Source organism: Rhagoletis zephyria, unplaced genomic scaffold, assembly GCF_001687245.7.
Source record: "Rhagoletis zephyria isolate East Lansing unplaced genomic scaffold, Rhagoletis_zephyria_1.1 Rzeph_scaffold_02142, whole genome shotgun sequence".
Classification (NCBI taxonomy): Eukaryota; Metazoa; Arthropoda; class Insecta; order Diptera; family Tephritidae; genus Rhagoletis; species Rhagoletis zephyria.
Window position 1 is genome coordinate 62,622 of NW_016159226.1, and position 22,064 is coordinate 84,685.

Genomic DNA, 22,064 nt, shown 5'->3' on the forward strand with positions numbered 1-22,064 from the left:
AAAAAAAAAAAAAGAATTATTAAAATAAAACATAAAAAAATGTTCCGACGAATTGATACCCTCTCCTTTTTGTAAAGTCGGTCAAAAATTAAGTAGCATTATGGTGCATTTACATGGTATGAATCCATATGAACTGTTGATACGCTAAAGTAGAGGGACTACATGTTCGAATTAGGAATTCAATGATATCGAGTGGGATGCATATAATACATTTTTTCATATGCAAAATTATGGGGAGATACTGTGTGAAATTATAGCAAGGTTGGGAGAATTAACGAAACAAGCAAAAATTTTATGGTCTTCTGTTTCCTTCAAACCGCATTGCTATTTTTTCTAACTCTTCCGTTTGTTTAGCGCTGTAACAGCTTGAGTTATATTTTTTAATTTATACATGTGTTATTTTCAATGAGCATTTTTCCATTTGCTCCTGAATTTCGGGTACATTTTCTTATAGTACCTCTCATTATTTTTCAAGGAATGAAAACCGAAACCCAAACCGAAACCGTAACCGTTTAAAACCGTTTCGTTTTTCAAAACCGAAACCGAAACCGTAACCGTTATCTTAACCTGAAAAGGAACGATACCGAAACCATTTCAATCACAGGTTTCAATCGGTTTCCAGAAATTTACAAAAATAATAAATCAAAATTTCTTTGAAATAAATGATTTATTTAACCAAAATCAGCAATATTTTGCTAAAATTCTTGTTAAGTAGTAAATAAGTATGTCAAGGTAACTTTTCGCAAAAAGCTACTAAAATGGTGCCTAATAAATTAAATCTCGGATCTGGCATCGGTTATTTGGAAGAAGTCATTTTGATTCTCATTTTCACGTGTATAGTTGTAAAGGACACAGAAATGAAGGGGTTTCATAATTATGTAGTAAATATATGACGAAAATAACAATTATATTTTAGTTTTCATACACCTTTAGTTTTACAGCAAAAAGGCAACATTTAAGTGAATTTGGTGATGACGTTGTTGCTGTGTATCTGTGTAGTTTTCAGCGAAAACTGGTTTTCGTTTGACAGATTTTACATGGACGAAAACACAAGTTTTAGGTCGAAACCCAGTTTTAGCAATGAAAACATGTTTCCGATGTCGGTCAGAACATGGTATAAGTGACAAAAACAAGAACAACGTGAATCAGCTGTTTCTCGACTTGTGGGCACTAAATGTGGTTTTTGCGTTCCCGTACTTCTGGACTTTGTTCCATTTTTGAAAGAAAATGTTTCTCTTATTCTCTAATTACCAAATCCGGTCCGGATTGTTAGGGAAAGAACCTAGTGTTGATATTATCAGTGAACTGTAATTTTAAATTTTCTTTCCTCAACCTTTAAGACATTGTGATTTAAATAATGGCTACGGGCGGTATTATCACTTGCGAAGCGAATGATTTTGGCGAAGCGAACGGTTTGCCGAAGCGAATTAAGGGACAGAGAAGGCATTAAAAGTGTTCGCGATGGAAAGAACTTCCACAAGCTGGAAAAAAAGAACACTCTTAATGCATATTTAAGTTGCGTCCGCCAATCCATTCGCTTCGTCAAACCGTTCGCTTCGCCAAATTCATTCGCTTCGCAACTGATAATACCGCCCTACGTTTCTTTATACATTCCGGATAATCTCATTTCACAGCCAGAATAAACAGAATGTGTTTGAAATATACGTTAACATATCATCAGGAACGTTCTAAAGAATAAGTAAACAAAAAAGATTATTCCAAACGTTCAGAATGAATAAAGAAATTCAGCCAATATCAACAAAATTTCTGTGAAAAACCGAAACCGGAACGAAACCGAAACCAAAACCGAAATAAATTTTGAAGAACGAAACCAAAACCGAAACCGAAATACTTGGCAAAACCGAAACCCAAACCGGAACGTTATTTTGAATCGGTTTCATTCCTTGTTATTTTTTATATTACATATATACAGTCCGATGTTCGCGGTCGCCCCTCTATTGGTAACAGTAAACCTCCGAGTGTATTCTGTCATGAAAACAGCTTCTCATAAAAATACAATTACCATTCGGAGTCGGCGTAAAACTGCCCTTCCCCTTTGTTTAACAAAATCAAGGCGCACGCCCCATATCGGATGAGAAGCTAGCCAAACACTAACATATTGTGTAAACGCAAATCTGTATGTTGTCGTTTAAAGTACAAAAGCGCGTATCGTGGTTCTGCAAAACCTCGTAACTGACATTTGTGCCAAAAAAGATATTTGCTCACCCTATCCTCCTATCATTTGCTCCTATCATCAAGCCCTTAATCATTTATACTAAAATTTCGATACTTAGACATAACAAGAGATAATTAAGTTTAAAAGAGAGAACCGTTTTGAATTATGACAAGTTTTACTCTCTCCTATAAAATTTAGGCAACCTCACATGCAAGGCTTTGTCTTTTCTTGATACGCGGTTTTGTACTTTAAATCATGATAAAAACATAGTAAGGTAAAACCGTTCTCTCAATTCGTCGGCCATGATTTTTTTTTTTTTGAAGTTTGCCAACATTTTAAAATTATATAAAATTGAGGGAATAAAAAGGAATTGTTCAAAGTTGTTGTTGTTTGAGAATCAAAATAAGAATGTATGTGTGAGTTTGTGTGTAAAATTTTAAAATTAAATTGCTTGCAAACGTCAAGAATTTGAAAAATTCCTCTCAGCGGTTCTACCTTCCTATTTTTTTATCGTGCTTTAAATGACGATATGTAAAAGTATTGCATATATATTTTGGTGCCTTTTCAAGTATAAAATCCATTGAGAAATGAAAGAAAACGGCATCCCTATTATTTCAACTTATGCCACACGTTTTCAATATGAAAGACAAAAAACGTAAACGAGCAATTTCTGAATAAAAAACTGTTTATCCACAAAGATGTTTGAATGGAAGCATCAGACATTCGAAAAAATAGCAAACCGCAAGGCTTTATTGGCAGTAGGTCCTTTTTAAATCACATTAAAAATAAAATAAGAATATAGTTTCGAAGTTGGCACAAAATGAAATTTTTTTGCATGTTGCTCACAAAAAAAATACTTGCCAAGTATATAAGTCAAAATTGTTAAATATATATCGCTTTCATTCATTTCTTGATAGCGTTGGTGCTTCTTTTATAGGAAAATTCATACGGCTTATGAACAGATTCATACCATGTAAATGCACCATTACGCTTGTGTTATTTATTGCTAGCCTTGCAGCCAGTTTCACCAAACTATTTAAGCGCTTGTTTTGTATGGAAAAAGGTTTCACATGCAAATGGATTTTAACAATTCAGAATTTTTGTGAGAAAAAATTAAAAATATTTGACATTTTCGAGACCAAATAATTTGAAAATAAATCAAATCAGCTGCTCTACTGATACTACCTGTTCAATGTACCTTGGTTCTTTCCTTCCCGCGTGATCTTGTGTCTTTCGTTCATGAAAACAACTGATAGCTGGCAATGCTGCACATGTTTCCGCAAGGGTTGCAGCATGCACTACGAAAATTCGGGTTCTAGAATAAGGGGGTTAATAAGAACTATTCTGTGTGTATGTATGTATTCAACATTTAAAAGACGGATGAGGGACGTTTTCTCATGCCGAAGACCTGGCAACACTGGCTATGGTCAACGCTCAACCACCTTGGCTATCACACGGTGCTTTAAGCATCGCTCCCACAGCTACGGCTTACAAGCCACACTGGGGCTCTCCATGAACGCACCCCTGAATAAATCCCAGCTCATTGCACAGCAGCCTACGGCAGCTAGAGCATGACTCCTCTAATGGAGTCCCACAATTGACACATGGTAACAGGGTCATATCTTGCGCTACCGCTTCATCAGCCTGCCCGCTTAGCAGGCGTATGGAGTGCGTGGTTGGCTTGATGTGCACCTATACACCAGGTGCACACCTCAGCTAAACACCGTGGTTGCGAATATTTGACATTTCCATAAGTTATAGTTTAGAAATAAAAGACTGATGCTTTGGCTTGATGCATTTTAGAACGCGCCCATGGATTATAAATTAAATTGGGAGCATGTTGAGAAATCGTTAAACCTCCTCTACGGATTATTATCGGAGCACTCCCAAAACACTCCCTCTAAATTATCTTCGGGTGACTTAGTCCTTTTTTTAAAAATCATAGGCGAATAGACGAGTCCGCGTGGAGATTTTGCCGACTATCTTAAGCTCGCTATAAAGTTCAATGCGTGCGTGAACATTCACAAAGTTAAGGAATTCCATTTGTATTATTTTGCCCGCTCGTCGTTCGCATGCGAATGCTTTGCGTACGCACACATTTGAGTGTGAGCTTGTAAAATACGCATATTATACAATTAAATTACTTTTAATTCTATAATTCTGTAACATATTTCAATTCTTTATTAACTACTAAAAAAAAGTGAAGTAACGCCACTGGTTAAAATAAAAAGTTCACGCTCGCATTGAATGTACGAGCTTTAGGGAACTTTCTGGGTATCCGAAATCACTCATTGAAGGAGTCTTATAGGCACATTTTTTTCATATATATTGGCGGATATGCTCCTTTGCGCAACGCACAGCGAGTCCCTAATTGTGCACCCTGCGGACTCAGCTGGCTGGCTGAGAGCTAAACGAGTTTATAAATTTTTTCAATAGCCCAAATAATAAATTAAAATTAGTGTTTATTTGAATATTTTTATGTGGAAAACTACATACATATATATAATTTCATACATAAAAGTTACATACTCATAGTTGAATTTAGTAAAAATTTGGGAAAAGATAGTCGGATGAAGGACTTTAATAAAGATAGCATACGACTGAAAATATAAGTTTTTGCCTAATCGTCCATACTCTCATTTCTGTCAGGTGAGGGATTTCCATTCTTTGGAGAAGCTGACCGCGAACGGGAACGAGATTTGTTGTCTGGTGAGGCAGAGCGGTCACTGAAACATCACGAACATAAAAAAAAATGTTAAAATTAGCAGGGATCTTTCTTTGGAATTTTGAAAAAGGTAGTGATGACACAAGTTAGATTAATTTAACCAAAGTAGTACTCGAAATTAAATGCTTTTTTATCATTTCGGTTTTAAAGGACAGCAATCCAAAATAAACAAAAATAAGACGAAAATAGTAGTAAGAAAATCGAAATAGAATAAAAAGAAATTAATTGAAACATTAATGTGCGTGAACAGGCTTACTTATATGCTTACCGTGAACGAGAATCTCTCCTTGACTTGGAACGGGTGCGCGAACGTGACTCACGCTTTGAATTTGAACGCGAACGTGATCGTGAATCACGTTTAGGAGAGCGAGAGCGCGAATGAGACCGCGATTTAGACTTGGACTTGGACAGTTCTCGGGATTTACTTAAAATAAAAAAAGCTTTTATTGTATGGTTTATGACCAATATGTTAATACTTACTTTGAACGAGACCGAGAACGTGACTTCACTGGAGACTTCGACTTTGAACGTGCACCCCGCGACTTGGAACGGCTACGAGACTTTGAGCGTGATCGCGAAGATCGGCGTGATCTGGATCGCGAGCGCCTGCGAGAGCGGGATCGCGAACGGGAGCTGGAGGAACGGGACCTTCCGCGTCCTCCACCGCCGCCACGTCCGCCACGACGATCTTCAACCAAACGTATACGCCGGCCATTCAGCTCGGTGTCATCCAACTTTTCAATAGCAGTCTTCATATCCGATAATGAAGCGAATTCGACAACACTGTTGGGGAAAAAATAATAATTGAAAAGATGATAAATAAAACTTAAAAAAATCTTCAAGTTCGCGTACCCTTCATTGCGGCGTTGCTTGTGAGCATCAGCGTAAGTAACTTCTCCAGCTTGTCTCATGTAGTCTTTCAAATCCTGCTCGATTTTTCAATACCGGAAAGGGAAATATAATAAAAGATCTGCTTAGTAAAATTTGTTACAATTATTGAAAAGCTGTGCTCAGAAAAATGCTATTCAGTAATTTGCTGAAGTATCGTATCAGGGAGTGAGTGCTGTACTACGTCAAAGTTTTGTCTGCAGCGTCCCGCCATTCATGTGTGATGGAAAAACCTGTTCATAAAACCGGCATGATGAATCTCTACCAGTCACAAATATCTCCTCTTTGCCCAAAAATTAATTCCAGTAAACAACGTTCATCTACTATAGTTTAGTACTTCAGCAAATTACGGTTATCTTATCATGTTCAAGGAAATACGGAACAGATAAGAAAAAAGGTTTTTCTTAATCATAAAACTGTAGCATATGTATAAATATATATAAAATAATACGGTAAAGTATTGCAATCTTACTTAATATCACTTCAACAAAGTCTCGCTTTTTGTCAGTAATACTTTCACTGTATATCAAACGTAATTGTGACCTCTCAGTGACCTCAATATAAAGCGTGATTTACGTCCGCAGCGGTTGGATATGACGCGTATAGGACCCTCAGAGGTGTATTGAACGTTTCTCAAACGTGTTCAATGGTGTCCTGGCAAATCGGCACTAATCAAATTCAGAAGTCGAAAGTCAAGTCGCTTAACAAAAGTTACATCCAAAGGACACGTCAACGCATGCACCTCGTCTACCAGAACCAGATCAGATCAAACCAAGTTGTCATCTTTCGAAAAATTGTTTACGCTTATCTCACGTAGACATTTTGGGTTGCAAACATATTGTTCTAATTGTAATATAACGGGCGACAGGACAGCGTGCAATTCGATTTCGATTCATTTTAGTACTTCTTGAAGAGAAGCATCTGACTGCAAGCACACAGACCAATTTTGCGCATACTCGGTATGAAAAGACCTCCGGCGGGCAATTGTGTAAATTTACTTCGCTGCATCGTGGCTCATGCCAACAAAACAACCCAACATAAAAGTGGCTTAAATTTGGGCCGTTATAAGACATCGGAAACCAGTTTTTGCCTGTTTGTGAAAAAATTTGTTCTTCTACTGTAAATAAAGGGAAATGAATTCACACCCTCAGAAGAGAGGTATGATGATACATTCGCTTGACTGCAACCACCCGCCAGCATCGCATAAGTTTTGACTGTTGGTTGGCTGATACTTTCTACGGTCCCTTATCACCAGAAAGAACAATCGGTGGCCGGCTAGGTACGATTCAGTCGACGACATCGATGTTCTACATAAGTACCACCTAAGCAGTAGAGTAGTGAGGACATCTTTTTGCACGTCGCTACATTTGGACAAGGAACAGACACAATAGCCATAGCCAGAACATATAAAAGCCTGCGAGCACCTTTACATTACTGAAGCCATCAGAAGCGTCATCAAGAGCATCAGAAGCGTCAAAAGCACCACATCGCACACCATTCGTAATCGCAATCGGTTTGACGGTTCGTCCGACGCACGCAAGTTCTTGGTTGGTACGAGCTCTGGGGTTATTTTGCAATCGCTATTCGCTATAAGGAATTTGACAATTCTAAAATTAAATTATTTTTAATACATTTTACGTTCTTAATAATATGTACCTAATTTTAAAAAAACCTACGCATCTATTTTGTCAATCTAACATTTTCGTCTACAGCGCATAAAACTAAACCACTATTTCACCGGCAGAAGAAAATGTTACATTGAATTTCATGCGTTTAGTGTCCGCTTCTTCAGCTCAAGTGCGCCATTAGGTTGCTCTGATATCTGCCACGATTCATGTGCCATTTCCTTTATCATAAAGTTGTACTAACCCTAATTTATTTGTTCCTCATCGATTGGCTAATTTTTTCACATAAGGCTTTAGATCTTCATTCCTTGTTCGTGGCCCGAAATCTTAGGTTAGGTTAGCTAGCTGGTTAGCCAGGACAGACCTCACATAGACCAAAAATAACATCCATAGCGTCGCCCAAAAATTTAAGTAGATGCAAATAATTTCCATATTCGCTTTGACACTCACTCGTTCGTATAAAGCAAATAGCATGACCAGCTCACGAAAGCGATGAATGTAAGCAAGAAGCGAGTTTATTTTCGTATCTTCATGTCATTTAGGATTCGGATCTCTTTTCAGAATGGGATTTTTGCGATCGGGTTGAGTTCATTTTGTTATCTCTGCACTGACCGTGTCACTGCTTTTTTAAGTAGATGAGGTTGCATGTGTTTTCAGATGAGCAACCGGCCGTAAGTATATGGTTTGTGCTCATAAACCACTCACATAAACGTTTATCAAATTTAAAGCATCTTAACTTCATCATTTAACCGAGGTGATGATCTGTCAACCCATTAGTGGCATTTCTTTCGTATAGAAAAAATAATGTATCGGATAACACCGGTCAATTAAGAATTCATAAACATACAACTAGTTGATGAAAATAGTTTATTTTAAATGTAGTTAAAGAAAGAAGGTTGTTGTAAATACGCAAAGTTGTTAATAAAAAACTCAAACGAAAAAAAGGCCTCTAATCCTCTTGATTTCAGAAATTCATCAAAACGTTAAGGAACTAAAAGCTTAATCTATGAATATATGTATGTGTTTTCGCACAACGCTTTAAGGAAACTAGTTGATATCCATATTTAAACCCTTATTTCTCAAACAACTACGGTTAATATGCCTTAGTTGAAAAAGTAGTATGGTTAACAGAAATATATACAGCTGTGACCACCTACCTAGTAATACGTTCAAATTGATTATTGCACTATCTAAATGAAGAAACAACTGTTTTATTTGTTTTTTTTAGTAAGACCAATCCATAACAAAACGTGTTTGGCGTTTTGCCACGGAGATTGAAAATAAATATCGTCGCCCGAACGACGATTCTTGATTGCAGATGCAGATACAATTTTAAAATAAGTGTTAGTAGTTTTTGGATATCTCTTTTAGTTTCCAAGATATTAGCTAAAAAAGGTTGTCGGCGACTTAGTATAAATTGACTTATTAGTGCAGTCATACAAAACTAATCAAGATCTTTCAAATGGCGTTATACATTTTTAATATATCCTTTATTTTCCGAGATTAAGAGTAAAAAGTATAGTTGATTTAGTAAAAATGTTAATCACATTTTGTACGTATGTCATACAAAATGGGTCCAAAATTGTTGACAAATGCAGCATAGGTCAAAATTTTGCTAAAGAAAACCCTTCATGGCGTTTTTGAGTTATTGCGATCCACACTTCAATCGTGATTTTCCAAATCCTTCCGAAAGAAACACACAACAATCTTCTATCCAGGCGACAATATATAAAATCCCGGCATCTGAATTAAGTCGTATTCATCGTTCAAGTTCTGAAGTAAAGTTGAAGCGGAATTAACAACTCAAAAAGCGTTCAGAACTTGGGCCTGTTCGAGGCACGTAATAAAAGCGGCAATACTGCAGCACCGATGAAAATTTGCAATACTGTTGCAATTTCCCCAATTGATAAGACGTTGCTAGAAATTCACACCGAACGTGATTCTTTAATAATTCGCGCAACACTGCGGTTATGATTGCATCTCGAACAAGCCCCTTTTCTGTTTTTCCCCCAGAGAGAAACACAACATCAACCACATGTAAGAAAATTCTGAACTAGAACGATGAATCCGACTTTATAGCTGTTTCCTTCAAGGTATTTCACTCCCCTGGGTCGTCCATCGCCAATTGCAAAACCGCCTATCTTACGGCACTCAAATTTTACAAGAGAGCAAAAAAAAACAATTTATTCTTTGAAGGCATTGCCTTGATAGGGGGTATTTTCTTTAGCTATTATTTTACAAATCTGTTGTTTCAATGCATAAATCTCGATGCCTGGAGTTTAGGGTTACCAAATCTCGTAACCTATAACGGTGATTTAGGCGGTTTTGCCACCGGTCGATGGGCGGTTTTGCAAAAACATCGACGATATTTATCAAGTCTTTGTCGGATTCTTGCTGATAAGACAAACTGGTTTTCAAACATGTTGAAAGGATTAATAGATAAAATTCTAACAATTTGCATTTAATTTAATTGCCTTAGAAACAGGTGTTTCCCCAGTGGCCAATTTGAACGTAGTATTAACCTTGATCAATAAATAATAATTGAAAAAAAAAAATTAATTCAAGTCACAGGTAACGCCAAAAACATAAAAATATTAATTTCTATCTTTTAAATCTAGTTGGTTAGTTCTGATTGTAAAATCATTGACATACCTGCCAACTGACGCGGCTTGACAAATTCTCCACAATTAGGCGATACTCGGTACGTAACGGCGGTCCATAACGAGAAGATGATCTGGAATTTTTGTTTCTGGTGAATAATTCAATGGATTTATAATTAGTTGTGACACTGCTGCTTTATTAGACATGTATTTTTTATTGATATTAATTAGCATTTTTAGTTTAGTCGACACAAGTCACTGTAGGCAAATTTCTGGTGTAGGGTGTAATAGCTAAAATAAATGCTACTCTAATCTAAATGCTAAAAGCAACCCTGTGATCTTCAAAAATTTCCACAATTCGAACATGGTTTAATGAGAATAAGTGGCAACATTGCTCGCGGATCGAGATTTCATTTATTATTTTACACTATTTGGATAAAGAAAAGTTACGCATAATCAACATCGATATGATGCTGATAGAAATCTGGCTCAATTTGTGATCAACTCTGTTTTTATCCTATCTCATAGAGTAAAAAACAATTAACAGCACCGTCAAATGAATATATACACAAATTTTCGGTTTTGGTTTAAACAGTTCAAGTTTTTGTATTGAATTTTTGGTTTAAAATTGCTTTTTGACTTTTCAGTAGGGTTTTTGCACATTGAGAATTGATCGTGATAGATCCGGCTCTGAATAAGCGACTGGAACACGGCTGTTTGTCAAAAGCATACGATTTCGAACTCGCATAAATGTAAATTTGCTAAATGCGATAGCATGAACGCTCTTTGAAAACATATGTTCGAAAGTGCTAAATGTGGCATTTTAAATGCAGCAAAAACGCTGCATAACTTAAATTTTGTATATTAAAAAAATGTATATACAAACTTTTTAATCAGAAATTCCAGAAAAAATCTGGTACTTCGGAGCGGAGCGGAGTAAAGGAATAGTAACTATTTATTTTGAAATACTTTTATTGTGGTTTTTCCACACAAATTTCCATTAACGGGGTCAAGCTCAATAAAAAAAAAAAAACGTTCAGTTCATAAATTTACTTATTATTTGTTGCCACTGAAAACAACCGTGTTAAATAAATTTCCATTCTAATTAATTTAAATTTTCTTTTGGATGCAGTTGCGACATTTTTCTGAAAATTTTAATTTTTGATGCAAAAATGTATCTAGATGCTTAAATTTGTTAATACTAAAACTTTTGCAACTTGGATTTTAATTCCAGTCATCTTAAATCATAAACAGACGGCAGCGTTAATCCAGGTTAACTCGGACTTAATCCGGATCAACTGCAGTTAATTCCCGAGTTGATCCGGATCAACACTGCCGCCTTTTTATTACCATATGTAACAAAAGAAAATAGAAAGATATAGAAAATGTTGGCTCGGTATTAATATAAGGAGTGTATCCTTATTCATTCCAAACGTTCGGAATACACTTTTATGTTTACTTATTCGTTGGAACGTACCGGATAATCTAAACGCATTTTTTTATTCCATCTATCGCACAGAATTCATACAATATTCTGCTGAACAGCTGTATATGTGAATATGTACGTAAAGAATCGCATGAAAATAATGGCGCTAGAAAAACCAAGTAAGTTTTTGCTAATTGTTTTACGAAAAAAACCATTAGCAAATTAAATATTAATAAGCAGTGAAAAGTTGTTTTCTAGCTGTACCTAATAATTTTATTCTTTTCTGTTTCTTTAATCCCATTTTTCTATTGTAGATCCAGAATGAACAAAGAACTACGCCCATACATACATACATGCAAGGGTTGCAATTGAACACAGACGTTGGGGTTGCCAGTCTATTAGAATGTCAGAAAAATAATTACCAAAAACTATAAGGAAACCAAATAAGATAAGAAATGGAACAAATAAGGAAAAGTGTATATTCATTCAATACCGTTAATATGATGCAATATCAATACCAATGATGAAATAATGTGACCAACCGTACTTCTTTCGGAAGTACAGTACTTCTCTTTTCGCTCTTGTACTTCGTACTTCGAAATAAAGTCAAATGTACTTCTTTGCGATATTTTGTACTTCATAATAGCTAACTGGTTTCATAATCTTCCCCCAGGTCCTGTACTTCTCCGATTTTCTGGACGATCGTCACATGGCCTGGGTGATAAATTCGTTAGAGCCTGTAAGTCGCCGGGGAATTATGGAATCATACCTGCGCAGCTGCATAGGCGGATCCTATTTATGCGAACTGCGTGAGGAACGGGTACATCCCCAAGGCTTGGAGGGTAGTCAGTGTTACGTTCAGCTCGAAGGCCGGAAAAGGCGCACATGTTTTCCCTAGGTATTTTAGGCCTATCAGTCTCTCTTCGTTTTTGCTAAACACGCTAGAGAGACTGATAGACCTGTACATAAGAACCGCGATTCCTGGTGACTGTCTTTCAAGAGCTAAATATGCTTATTGCAAGCAAAGGTCGGCGAATATCGCCCTGCATACATTGGTAAAGTTGACAGAGGAACCCTTAACGTATATAGATTATGCAGTAGGAGCCCTTCTTCGATATCGACGGTGCTCTCAACAATGTCACACCAGAGGCAATAGTCCGGTATATTCATAATCTGGGGGTTGAAACCAACCTTATAAGGCTTATCTACAGCATACTACCGCGGACAGAATTGTCGCGGCGGAGTGGGGACGCGCCTGCACTCAGTGCAGAGTCATTAGGAGCACTCCACAAGGTGGTGTTCTCTCTCCCCTGCTCTGGATTGGGGTTGTAAACGACCTTCTAGAGGAACTGGAAAAGTGGGCTGTCGGGTGATCGCCTATGTAGATGATGTGGAACTTTTGGTTAAGGGACGATTTCTAGACACCGTTTGGGATTTAGCCCAAGGTTACCTGAAGCAGGTAACTAGGTGTGCGATCAACGGAGGCTGTCGTAGAAGCATAACATTGAAGAAAGGGTAGCAAAGGTGTCGGTTGCCTTGTACTGACTGCTGCAGGGGAGCTTATCGGTAAAAGGTGGGGTCTCTCGCCCAAATTAATTCATTAGCTCTAGGAAACCAGATTTAAGCCTATATTGTTTCAAGGAGCCCTTGTCTGGTAGAACTGACTAGAGAAGGCTGCACTTGTAAAATAGAAATTAGCGGAGCATTAGGAACCACACCTACACTGGCGCTTAACATACATATCGCACACTATCTTCGAAAGTCACGACTCAAAATTTGGCCTTTTTGAGATTATGCGCTAAAAATGTACGCAGAGCTTTTATTTACCTTTTAGCAAAAGCTAGAGCAAATTTTCTATTGGGCTAAGAGAAACCGACTCATTTTGTGAATTAAAAAAGGAAAGGAAGACGTTTCTCTGCTGCAGCAAATGTTTTTATAAGGCACTTTAAAACACGTTACCTCTCAAGGCCATTGTGCGATTAGCATTCATGCGGCGAGACTAGGAATTGCAACTGATCCTCGCACGTCTGAGAAAACACTGAGCTCCCAGGGATCGAAATTAGCCGCATTCGAAATTTCGCAACCGGGTCGCGGCGTTAACGTAACCCAACCTAACCTGTACTTCTTTTAACTATGAAATAGTTGGTCATATTACTCATTTATCGTCGGTCCCTACGAAGAGTAGCACATTTCACTATTTGCGTGGAAGAGTAGCACATTTAAGGTTTAAACTAAATCATTAAAGCATAATTTGTAATTTATATTGGAAATTCAAGTGCTTATAAAATATATTTCTATAATTCTATTATAAAATTCATGAAATTCAGTCGGTATATATCGTTTGGTGATCATTTGCTGGAGATCATCCACTTTTCTTTTTTTTAAAGGCATTTTTCCCCTTTAAGCTTTATGCAATTCATATTGTTTCATGGTTAACCATTGAAATTTTGTTTTCAGTATGTACAATTTCAACTAAAATAAAGTTCATTTAAAAAAACCATGTAAACCCACGCTTAAAATTTTGTAGAAATCTAAAAAAAAAAATCAACTAATTTCAATTCAAGGCACATTATTGTACCATGATTTTAATTCAAATTTCAAATTTATTTACTCAGAAGTGTTAAAATTTTTTTGAGTATGAAGCTTTATAGCCGATTCAATTTTAGTGTGATAATGTGCAAGTTTCAAGAGCCTTAAAACCTTGTGAGTCTTTTTGTCGCATTCGCTACCATATAACGAATAAACACAATTTATTTTTATATGGAAGAAAACCGCAACAACGGAAATTTTTAGCCACTTGAAACTTGCACATTATTGCAATAAAATTGAAAGGGCTTTAAATCTACAACTCAAAAAATTCTGAGAAAATAATTTTGACATTTGGATGAACATTTTTAGATTTTTTTAGTTTTCTACAAAGTTTTAAATTTGGATTTATAAAGTTTTCCATGTATTTTTATATGGGGAAAACAAAACTTTTCGTAGAAATGGTATAGAATTCTTGAAAATCAATATTTTTCGATCGGAAAACTCTGGTTCTCTTCAGGAGACTTACAATAATAATACCCAATTATTTATTTAACCATTTTTTAATACTAACGATTTTTTATTTGTCCCCCCATTACATTTTTCCGGGTTTTTGGCGGACCTACAAATTATAGTTGCGATGAAAAAATGGTTAAATAAACGATTGGGTAATATTATTGGGAATCCTGCAGATGAAGAGTTTTCCGATAGCAAAATATTAGTTTTTTTGAATTCCAAACCATTTCTACCAAAAGTTTTTTTCCCCATATAAAATACATGGAAAACTTCGGGCGCTTTTAGCGACCTCTAAATATTTTTTGTTTTCAAAATAAAAAAATATGGGTATATTTTTTTCGGTATAGAACAATCCTAGGGGTGAGAGCATAAATATTCCGACTTTACTTTTTCACATGCATTTTTGGACATACATATATGTTTTCAAATATATCCGTCAAAACAAGTAGGAGGAAAATAAACGTTTGTTCTATTTGTAATAAAATACCGAAAGGCTCCATACACAACATTAAACTCTCAGCTTAGTCGAGGAGAAATAATTATAACAAATGTATGTTTGGTTTTTGTACGGCTGCTAGTACCACTTTATATGAATTCGCTACTCTTCTACGCGAGAATCTGAAATGTGCTACTCTTCCACGCAAAAATCTGAAATGTGCTAGTCTTCGACGCGAATAGAGAAACGTGCTAGCCTTCCACGGTAATTTGAGATGTGCTACTCTTCGTTGGGAGCGACGATATGACGCCAAGATAAATTTTATCTGAGGAAAAACCGCTTTTTATCAAAACTTTCAAACTTTTTATCAAAACACCTTTTTTGGCTAAACTAATAATCTGTTAGATTTATAAATAAATTTGTATTGGAGTCCTTTTTTTGGCATTTTGCGTATACGCTGTATTGCACGCCAAGCGACGATATGCTGTGGTATAATTTAACTAAACGCAGTCCAACCGACGATACGAGCATTGACAATGCCCCACAAATGTTTAAATTTCTGCCGATACAACAGACAAATCGGTTGTTGTTGTTGTTGTAACAGCATACAAATTCCCCAAAGAGATTTTGGGGAGTGTTGCTGGAGTGACAGTCCTTGGCCAGATATAAATCTGGGTCGTTCCGATTACGTAGACTGTCGTGGGAACGGTTGTAAAGCCATGGTTCCCTCTTTGCGTCCAACATAACCATGTTGGACTGTCACAACTCAAAAACGCATCGAAATACCCGGCTTTAAAGTTTTGAATTTACATATAATTTCATAGTAAAATTTAATACATATTTTATTCTAGTAAGATAGTGGTAACCGATACAGCTATGAAATTTTTACACAACATAGAATAAGTGGTCGCGGTAATTTCTGCATACTAATTTGTAATTTTTAGATTAGGACCCTATTGAGGTAAGCGATATGTATTGGTTGTTTGTGAACGCTTAGTTATCTAAAAACCACTAATCGATATCTAATCGAGAATTTACATGATTCAACTTTCACAGGCGAATAGTTGAATCAAAAGTTGAACAAAAGTACGCAGCCGACACCACCAGGCGATTGTTGCTTTCAACTATAAGTGGCCTGAAAAATCGTCTCATGCAAATTTCCTATAACTTCAATGTTTGCTGGGGTTCGTCAAAAGGCTACCCGGTTTTTTATGTTACAATGTGTTTTTCCTTGCCCTCTTATTGGAAAACTAACTACGTATTTATAAAAATTCATGTCAACGCAGTATCAGTGTCTCTTTTAAAAGTACCAATAGCAACGTAAATGATATACATGTAAATGATATACATGTCGTCGATATTTTTGCAAAACCGCCCATCGAACAGTTGCAAAACCGCCTAAATCGCCGTTGTGGCCAAAATGAGATTTGATAACGCTGAACTCCAGGCGTCGAGTGCATAAAAATCTTTAAATCGTTATTAAAACCAGATTTGTAATATAATAGATAGACAAAATACCACCCTATCAAGGTAATGCCTTCGAAGAATTAACCGTTTTTTCGCTCTCCTGTAAAATTTGAGTGCCGCTAGATAGGCGGGTTTGCAAAACCATCGACGACGTGTATTTCGTAGTTATATATCGTCACATGAGGGTCAATTCTCGTTCCGCGTTATCGTCAAAGTAAAAAATTCACACTGAGATTAGTGCGGTGTGAGTGTTATTTTTATCACTACACAATAACGCAGAACGAGAATTGATCCCCTGAAATCCGTTAACAAACATAGTCACTGATATGCAAAAAGGTGTGACTAATATTTTTTTTTCATACATCGATGTCGGGAATTGTTATTCGATGAAACGCATCAATCTATCAAAAAGTAAATGTGGGTGCGCTCGAGCTACGTAATTACCGCAATATTGCAGCCTTGTTGCTTTCCTGATGTCTTTTTGCTGATGCTCAACTGAAAATTTTCTAAAATGCTGCAGAAATTGGGAAGTAAAAATTTTGATGTTGCTTTTGATTTGCCAATGATGAGTAACTGATTGTCAAAATTTTGTTCCTCGAATGCTTGATGTAGGCACAGTCGCCCAAATATTCGCATAGAACGTGATACTGTTTCATAAAAAGTAACACTGCGGCATTTATTGCGTCTCGAATACACCCTGTGTTACGACCGTTTGCATTTCAGCGATGTTACACACGGCTTTTTGCATTTCAGGGGATATGTATATCGTATCGTTACTTCAATATAGAACAAATTTGGTTTGGAAATTCAGCTTTGTACTCAATTAATTAGAATTAACTACATCAATAAATTAGTATCCGTATTTGCCCCAAATTTGTGTTTAGAAGAAATTCGCAAATGAACTTTTATTTATATAGTAAAGAAACCAAAATATCCCATAGGGCATTTCTATATTTAGGTAACGATATGTAAAAGCATAAACAGACGGCAACGTTGATCCGGATTAAGTCCGAGTTAATCCGGATAAACGTTGCCGATTGTTTGAGCTTTAGCTTCTAGGCAGTATAACCAGTCAATTAACAAAGTTTTTGATCAGCTATACCAACCAATAGGTAATAAAATGTTTCATACGATTTGTAACTCTTACTCACTTGTCATTATACCGGCCACCGCCACCACGGCGGTTCCCATATCGATCGTCATATCGGTCTCTATGACTGCCACGAGCCGTACCCCTTGCCGGTTCAACCACCACTCTGCTAAAACAAAACACTTGCTTTCGTAAAATCCAGGTATACACACATATATATATAACTTCGGAATACCTCTCGCCTAATAATTCCTTCCCGTTTAACTCATAGACAGCATCATCGGCGTCTCTGTAGTCTTCAAATTCCTAAAAATTAAAATTTTTGATTAAAGGAAATTAAAGAATTTTCCTACGTCGGCGCAGAACAAAATAATCTTAGTATACATTGTAGCTAACTACATACATATATATGTATACTTATATTGATTTTTAACTTCCAGAATCAAATAAGCGCTTCATACTTACAACGAAGCCATATCCATTCTTGATCAAAATATCGCGCGTTCGTCCATAACCTTTAAAAAAGCGCTCCAAATCTCTTTCACGAACTCCATACGGTAACCCACCGACGTAAACCCTTGAACCGACCATAATTTTCCAGGCCTTGTAATTCTACGCGTATAAAAATTCAGAAAACGCAATTTTTCACTATGTGTATAAAAATCAGTACAAATTGCCAAATCCCTAGCAACTTAATAACACAACATGAAAATTTTCAAAATGGCGACCTGAAGGAAAATCACTAAGTATTCTCGAATTTCGCAAATTAATTATTGTTCGCAAATTCGAACAATTCTGGTAAACTACTGTCTCTACCTGTTCACAAGTCAATCAAATATAATTAGAAAATTAATTCAATTCCACTAATTCAAGTAATTACTTTTAATCCGGCACAAGAAAAACACAAGCTCTTCGGCAATCAAAGCGGAAATAGATATTTTCCATTGAACGGTTCGAGTGATGTAAAAATGGCGGCTTTGGCTTGGGAATAGAGTTACCACTGCTTTGAAAACTCTGAATTGATTTAATAGCTTATTCACAAAATAGAATGGCACGTAGTCCTGAATATATTAGGACCAGGGCTCGAATCGTAACATCCGTTCACGGATCGAAAACGATACGAAAGAAAATTACGTGATACGTCAGGCAGTATAAACTAAAGGGGACAAAGAGTACGTTCACGTATGTCATAATCCGAAAAATGTGTTTTNCGCTTTCGCTTGGGCATAGAGTTACCACTGCTTTGAAAACTCTGAATTGATTTAATAGCGTATTCACAAAATAGAATGGCACGTAGTCCTGAATATATTAGGACCAGTTTTCGCATACCTAAAGAATACCGACCCTTGAGCTAAAGAAAAAAGAAAACGTGGACGTGGTGCACCCCTTTCTGCTGAGTTTAAAGGTACGACCGCACTACGCGACACGGCGCGACACATTTTGGTATACCGCACCCAAACTGCAGCGGCGCGACACTTCGCTGCAAATTTTTTTTATTTGCGTTAAAACCTTCAAACAAGATGGATGTCAGTGACGCTAATGTAATGTTAATGCCTCTTTTTTATTTTCCTTGGCGAATTCTCCTCAAATGTTATGTTTCTTTACATACAATTTTCTTTTTGAATGAAATGCATTTGAATATTCACTCACAATTTGATATCAATTTCTTCAAGTTAAAAATATAGTACGAAATGTTATGTCGCTCCGCACATATGGGTATGACGCACTATGCGGCACCGGAACTGCGCGACACCACGCGACGCGACATTTTTGCCTGATTGGTCAACTTTGCCACGAAGCGTCGCGTCGCGTAGCTCCGCTGCAGCGTAGTGCGCTATGCTCCATAAGAATCCATGCAAAGAATATTTTGCCGCGCGTGTAGTGTCGTGTCGCGTCGCCTAGTGCGGTCGTACCTTAATGGTACATTTTTTTTTTGGAGCAAATTGACAGGGGTGGCGCTAGGGGGGAGAGGCTAAACGTGGAATCTCCAACATTTTCAAAAGCTTGTATTTTGAAAACTTTTGAACTGATTTTTAAAATATGGACACAGTTGGGAAGGTAATTGAAGGACCTATCATTCAATATATATATCTATGTATATAATGCAGACATATTTTGAGAAAAAGTAAAAAAACGAAATTATGGCAATTTTTTAAAAAATTTATGTTTTTCGTAAAAAAATACGTAATTCACATGTCAGCCACTTGTTCAATTTAAACTCAGTTTACTTAACGAACATCGGATTCGTAATCAGCGACACCAAAACCCCCCGAAAAACGAGTTTCAAGCGATTCCGATCAATTTCTAAAAAAGTCATCCGCCATATTGGATCCGCCATTTGGAATTTTGTAAAACTAACATCGGATTCGTCGGCCGCTGTGGTGTAGAGGTAAGCAGTGCGCGCTTCCACTTCGCAACGCCAGGGTTCAAACCCTGGTCAAAGCAACATCGCAAAAAATGTAGAAAAAAGGTTTTTTCTTAACAGCGGTCGTCCCTCGGCAGGCAATGGCAAACCTCCGAGTGTATTTCTGCCATGAAAAACAGCTTCTCATAAAAATACAATCGCCGTTCGGAGTCGGCGTAAAACTGTAGGTCCCTCCGCTTTGTGTGACAACATCAAGCGCACGCCACAAATCGGAGGAGAAGCTCGGCCAAACACTAACATATGTGTAAGCGCCAATCTATTATTATTATTAACATCGGATTCGTAATCAACGGCCCCGAAAGCCCCCGAGTAACGAGTTTCAATCCATTAAAACGTTCAGAAGCATCAAAATGAACTTGGTAAACTTCAAAGTCGTTTTTCTCGATATCTTTTTTTCTGAGCGTAGGTCCGTTTTAACTTTACGTGTCACATTTTATATTTTTATTTTAACATGTATAAGTATTATTTAATTTTTTAATATTTTTATTGAGCTTTGTACCACGATTATTTTATTCGGAAAAATGGAAAAAGTAAAATAGTCTAAGCGGTAGAAGGTATAGCAACTATTTCGGAGAACACCAAAGGCCCTCATCAGATTTCTTTTTTCTAGACTTCAGCTGGGATCGTACCCACGTCATCGATGTACAAAATCAGAAGCGTTAACCACTGAGCTATGCACACCCCGCAAACTCGTGTTGCTAATCCATTTTTCCTTATTCAACCTAATGGGTTCCCTGCTGAAGTCTAGAAAAAAGAAGTCTGATGAGGTGATGTGGTGATATCCGAAATAGCTGTTATAACTTCTACCGCTTAGACTTTGTTGCTTTTTCCATTTTGCCTAATAAAATAATCGTGGTACAAAGCTCAATAAAAAATTTTCAAAAATTAAATGTTAATAAGCCACAATAACATTGACAAATTATTAAATTTTATTTTATTAAATTTCGTTTTATTACCTTTTTTGCTTATGGTATTTCATATAATTATTTCGTTATTAATCAAATTCTTTGGAGTTTAAATTTAATTAAAAAGGTCACAACAACTATGATTAAATAAAAAAAATCTAAATAATACTTAAAAGAACAAAGGAGGATTTAAAAGAATTTTCCCTGGCAGTGGTATTCGAAACCACGACTTCCCGGCTTACTAAATCCGCAATCCTGCAGCGGACACATATGGAGCACTGTTCTCTCTCATCTTAACAAAAAGTAATTTTTAAGATATCTATGATTGACAGAGCTTAAAAACCTGTTCTAAACTTAAAACTGTATTTTAACAAGAATGAGTTTTAACTTGCGACTATGACTATGGGCCAATGAATTTAGGAAGGCTGTTCAGAATGCTGGGGAGATGGTCTTGGATTTGCAAATTTTATGCTTGTTGCAAATTGTATGCTGTTTGCATTGTATTGTTGTGAATTTACAAATGCAACGAATATGCAAATGCAAAAGCATATGCACAAGATCATGAACAGCCCTAGGGTTTTAAATTGATGTAATATCATTGCCACTTCACTTGATTTCGCGAAATCTTTTGAAATGCAGTGGGACTTCCCATATATTTTCATGATTTCGATTTCTTGGATTTTAATAAGATTTAAACGAAATCCCAACCCCACGTCTTCATTTTCTACTAAGTGTGTCTTAACATCTGTCAAATTTCTCTTTTTTAACTTTGTCCCGTTTTCTCATGTGGGCAACTTACTGTCTTAACATATCACTTTCAAAATGGCACCAAGGCAATCAGATCGATCTGTACCCAATGTAAATGAAGCGGCAAAATAAAACTGAGTTGTCAAACTACGAAATTACAGCTGAAGTTAATGCAGCGTTTTTGCTGCATTTAAAATGCAACATTTAGTACTTTCGAACATATGTTTTCGAAGAGCGTTCATGCTATCGCATTTAGCAAATGTACATTTACGCGAGTTCGAAATCGTATGCTTTTGACAAACAGCCGTGTTCCAGTCGCTTATTCAGATCCGTATCTATTACGATCAATTCTCACGCAGCAGATAATGTGCAAAAACGCTACTAAAAAGGAAAAAATAAATTTTAAACCAAAACTTCAATACAAAAATTTGAATTGTTTTAACCATGACCGACCATTTGTTTATGTATATGTTCAATTGTCGGTGCTGTCAATTAAAATTTCCTCACTTAAT

At 36.5% G+C, this 22,064-nt stretch overlaps 2 protein-coding genes across 10 annotated transcripts in view; both read right to left on the minus strand.

The window, feature by feature from the left end:
* Positions 1-22,064, minus strand: part of lsn (vacuolar-sorting protein SNF8) — a 30,815-nt gene that overhangs the window by 1,644 nt on the left and 7,107 nt on the right. The gene's annotated exons all lie outside the window — the stretch shown is intronic.
* B52 (serine and arginine rich splicing factor B52) lies at positions 4,622-18,455 on the minus strand. 9 transcript variants are annotated; one of them, XM_017620398.1, is made up of 9 exons: positions 18,356-18,455; positions 17,941-18,087; positions 17,711-17,781; positions 17,537-17,641; positions 10,067-10,148; positions 5,754-5,827; positions 5,382-5,684; positions 5,170-5,325; positions 4,622-4,902 (listed from the first exon to the last, which is right to left on the minus strand). In XM_017620398.1, exons 2-9 carry the CDS (start codon positions 18,064-18,066, stop codon positions 4,797-4,799), a joined length of 1,023 nt encoding a protein of 340 aa, XP_017475887.1. In that variant the 5' UTR covers positions 18,067-18,087; positions 18,356-18,455; the 3' UTR covers positions 4,622-4,796. The 9 variants fall into 9 exon arrangements, with proteins under 9 accessions (XP_017475887.1, XP_017475883.1, XP_017475885.1 ...); XM_017620394.1 differs by having other exon boundaries at positions 10,067-10,163; XM_017620396.1 differs by having other exon boundaries at positions 17,537-17,644.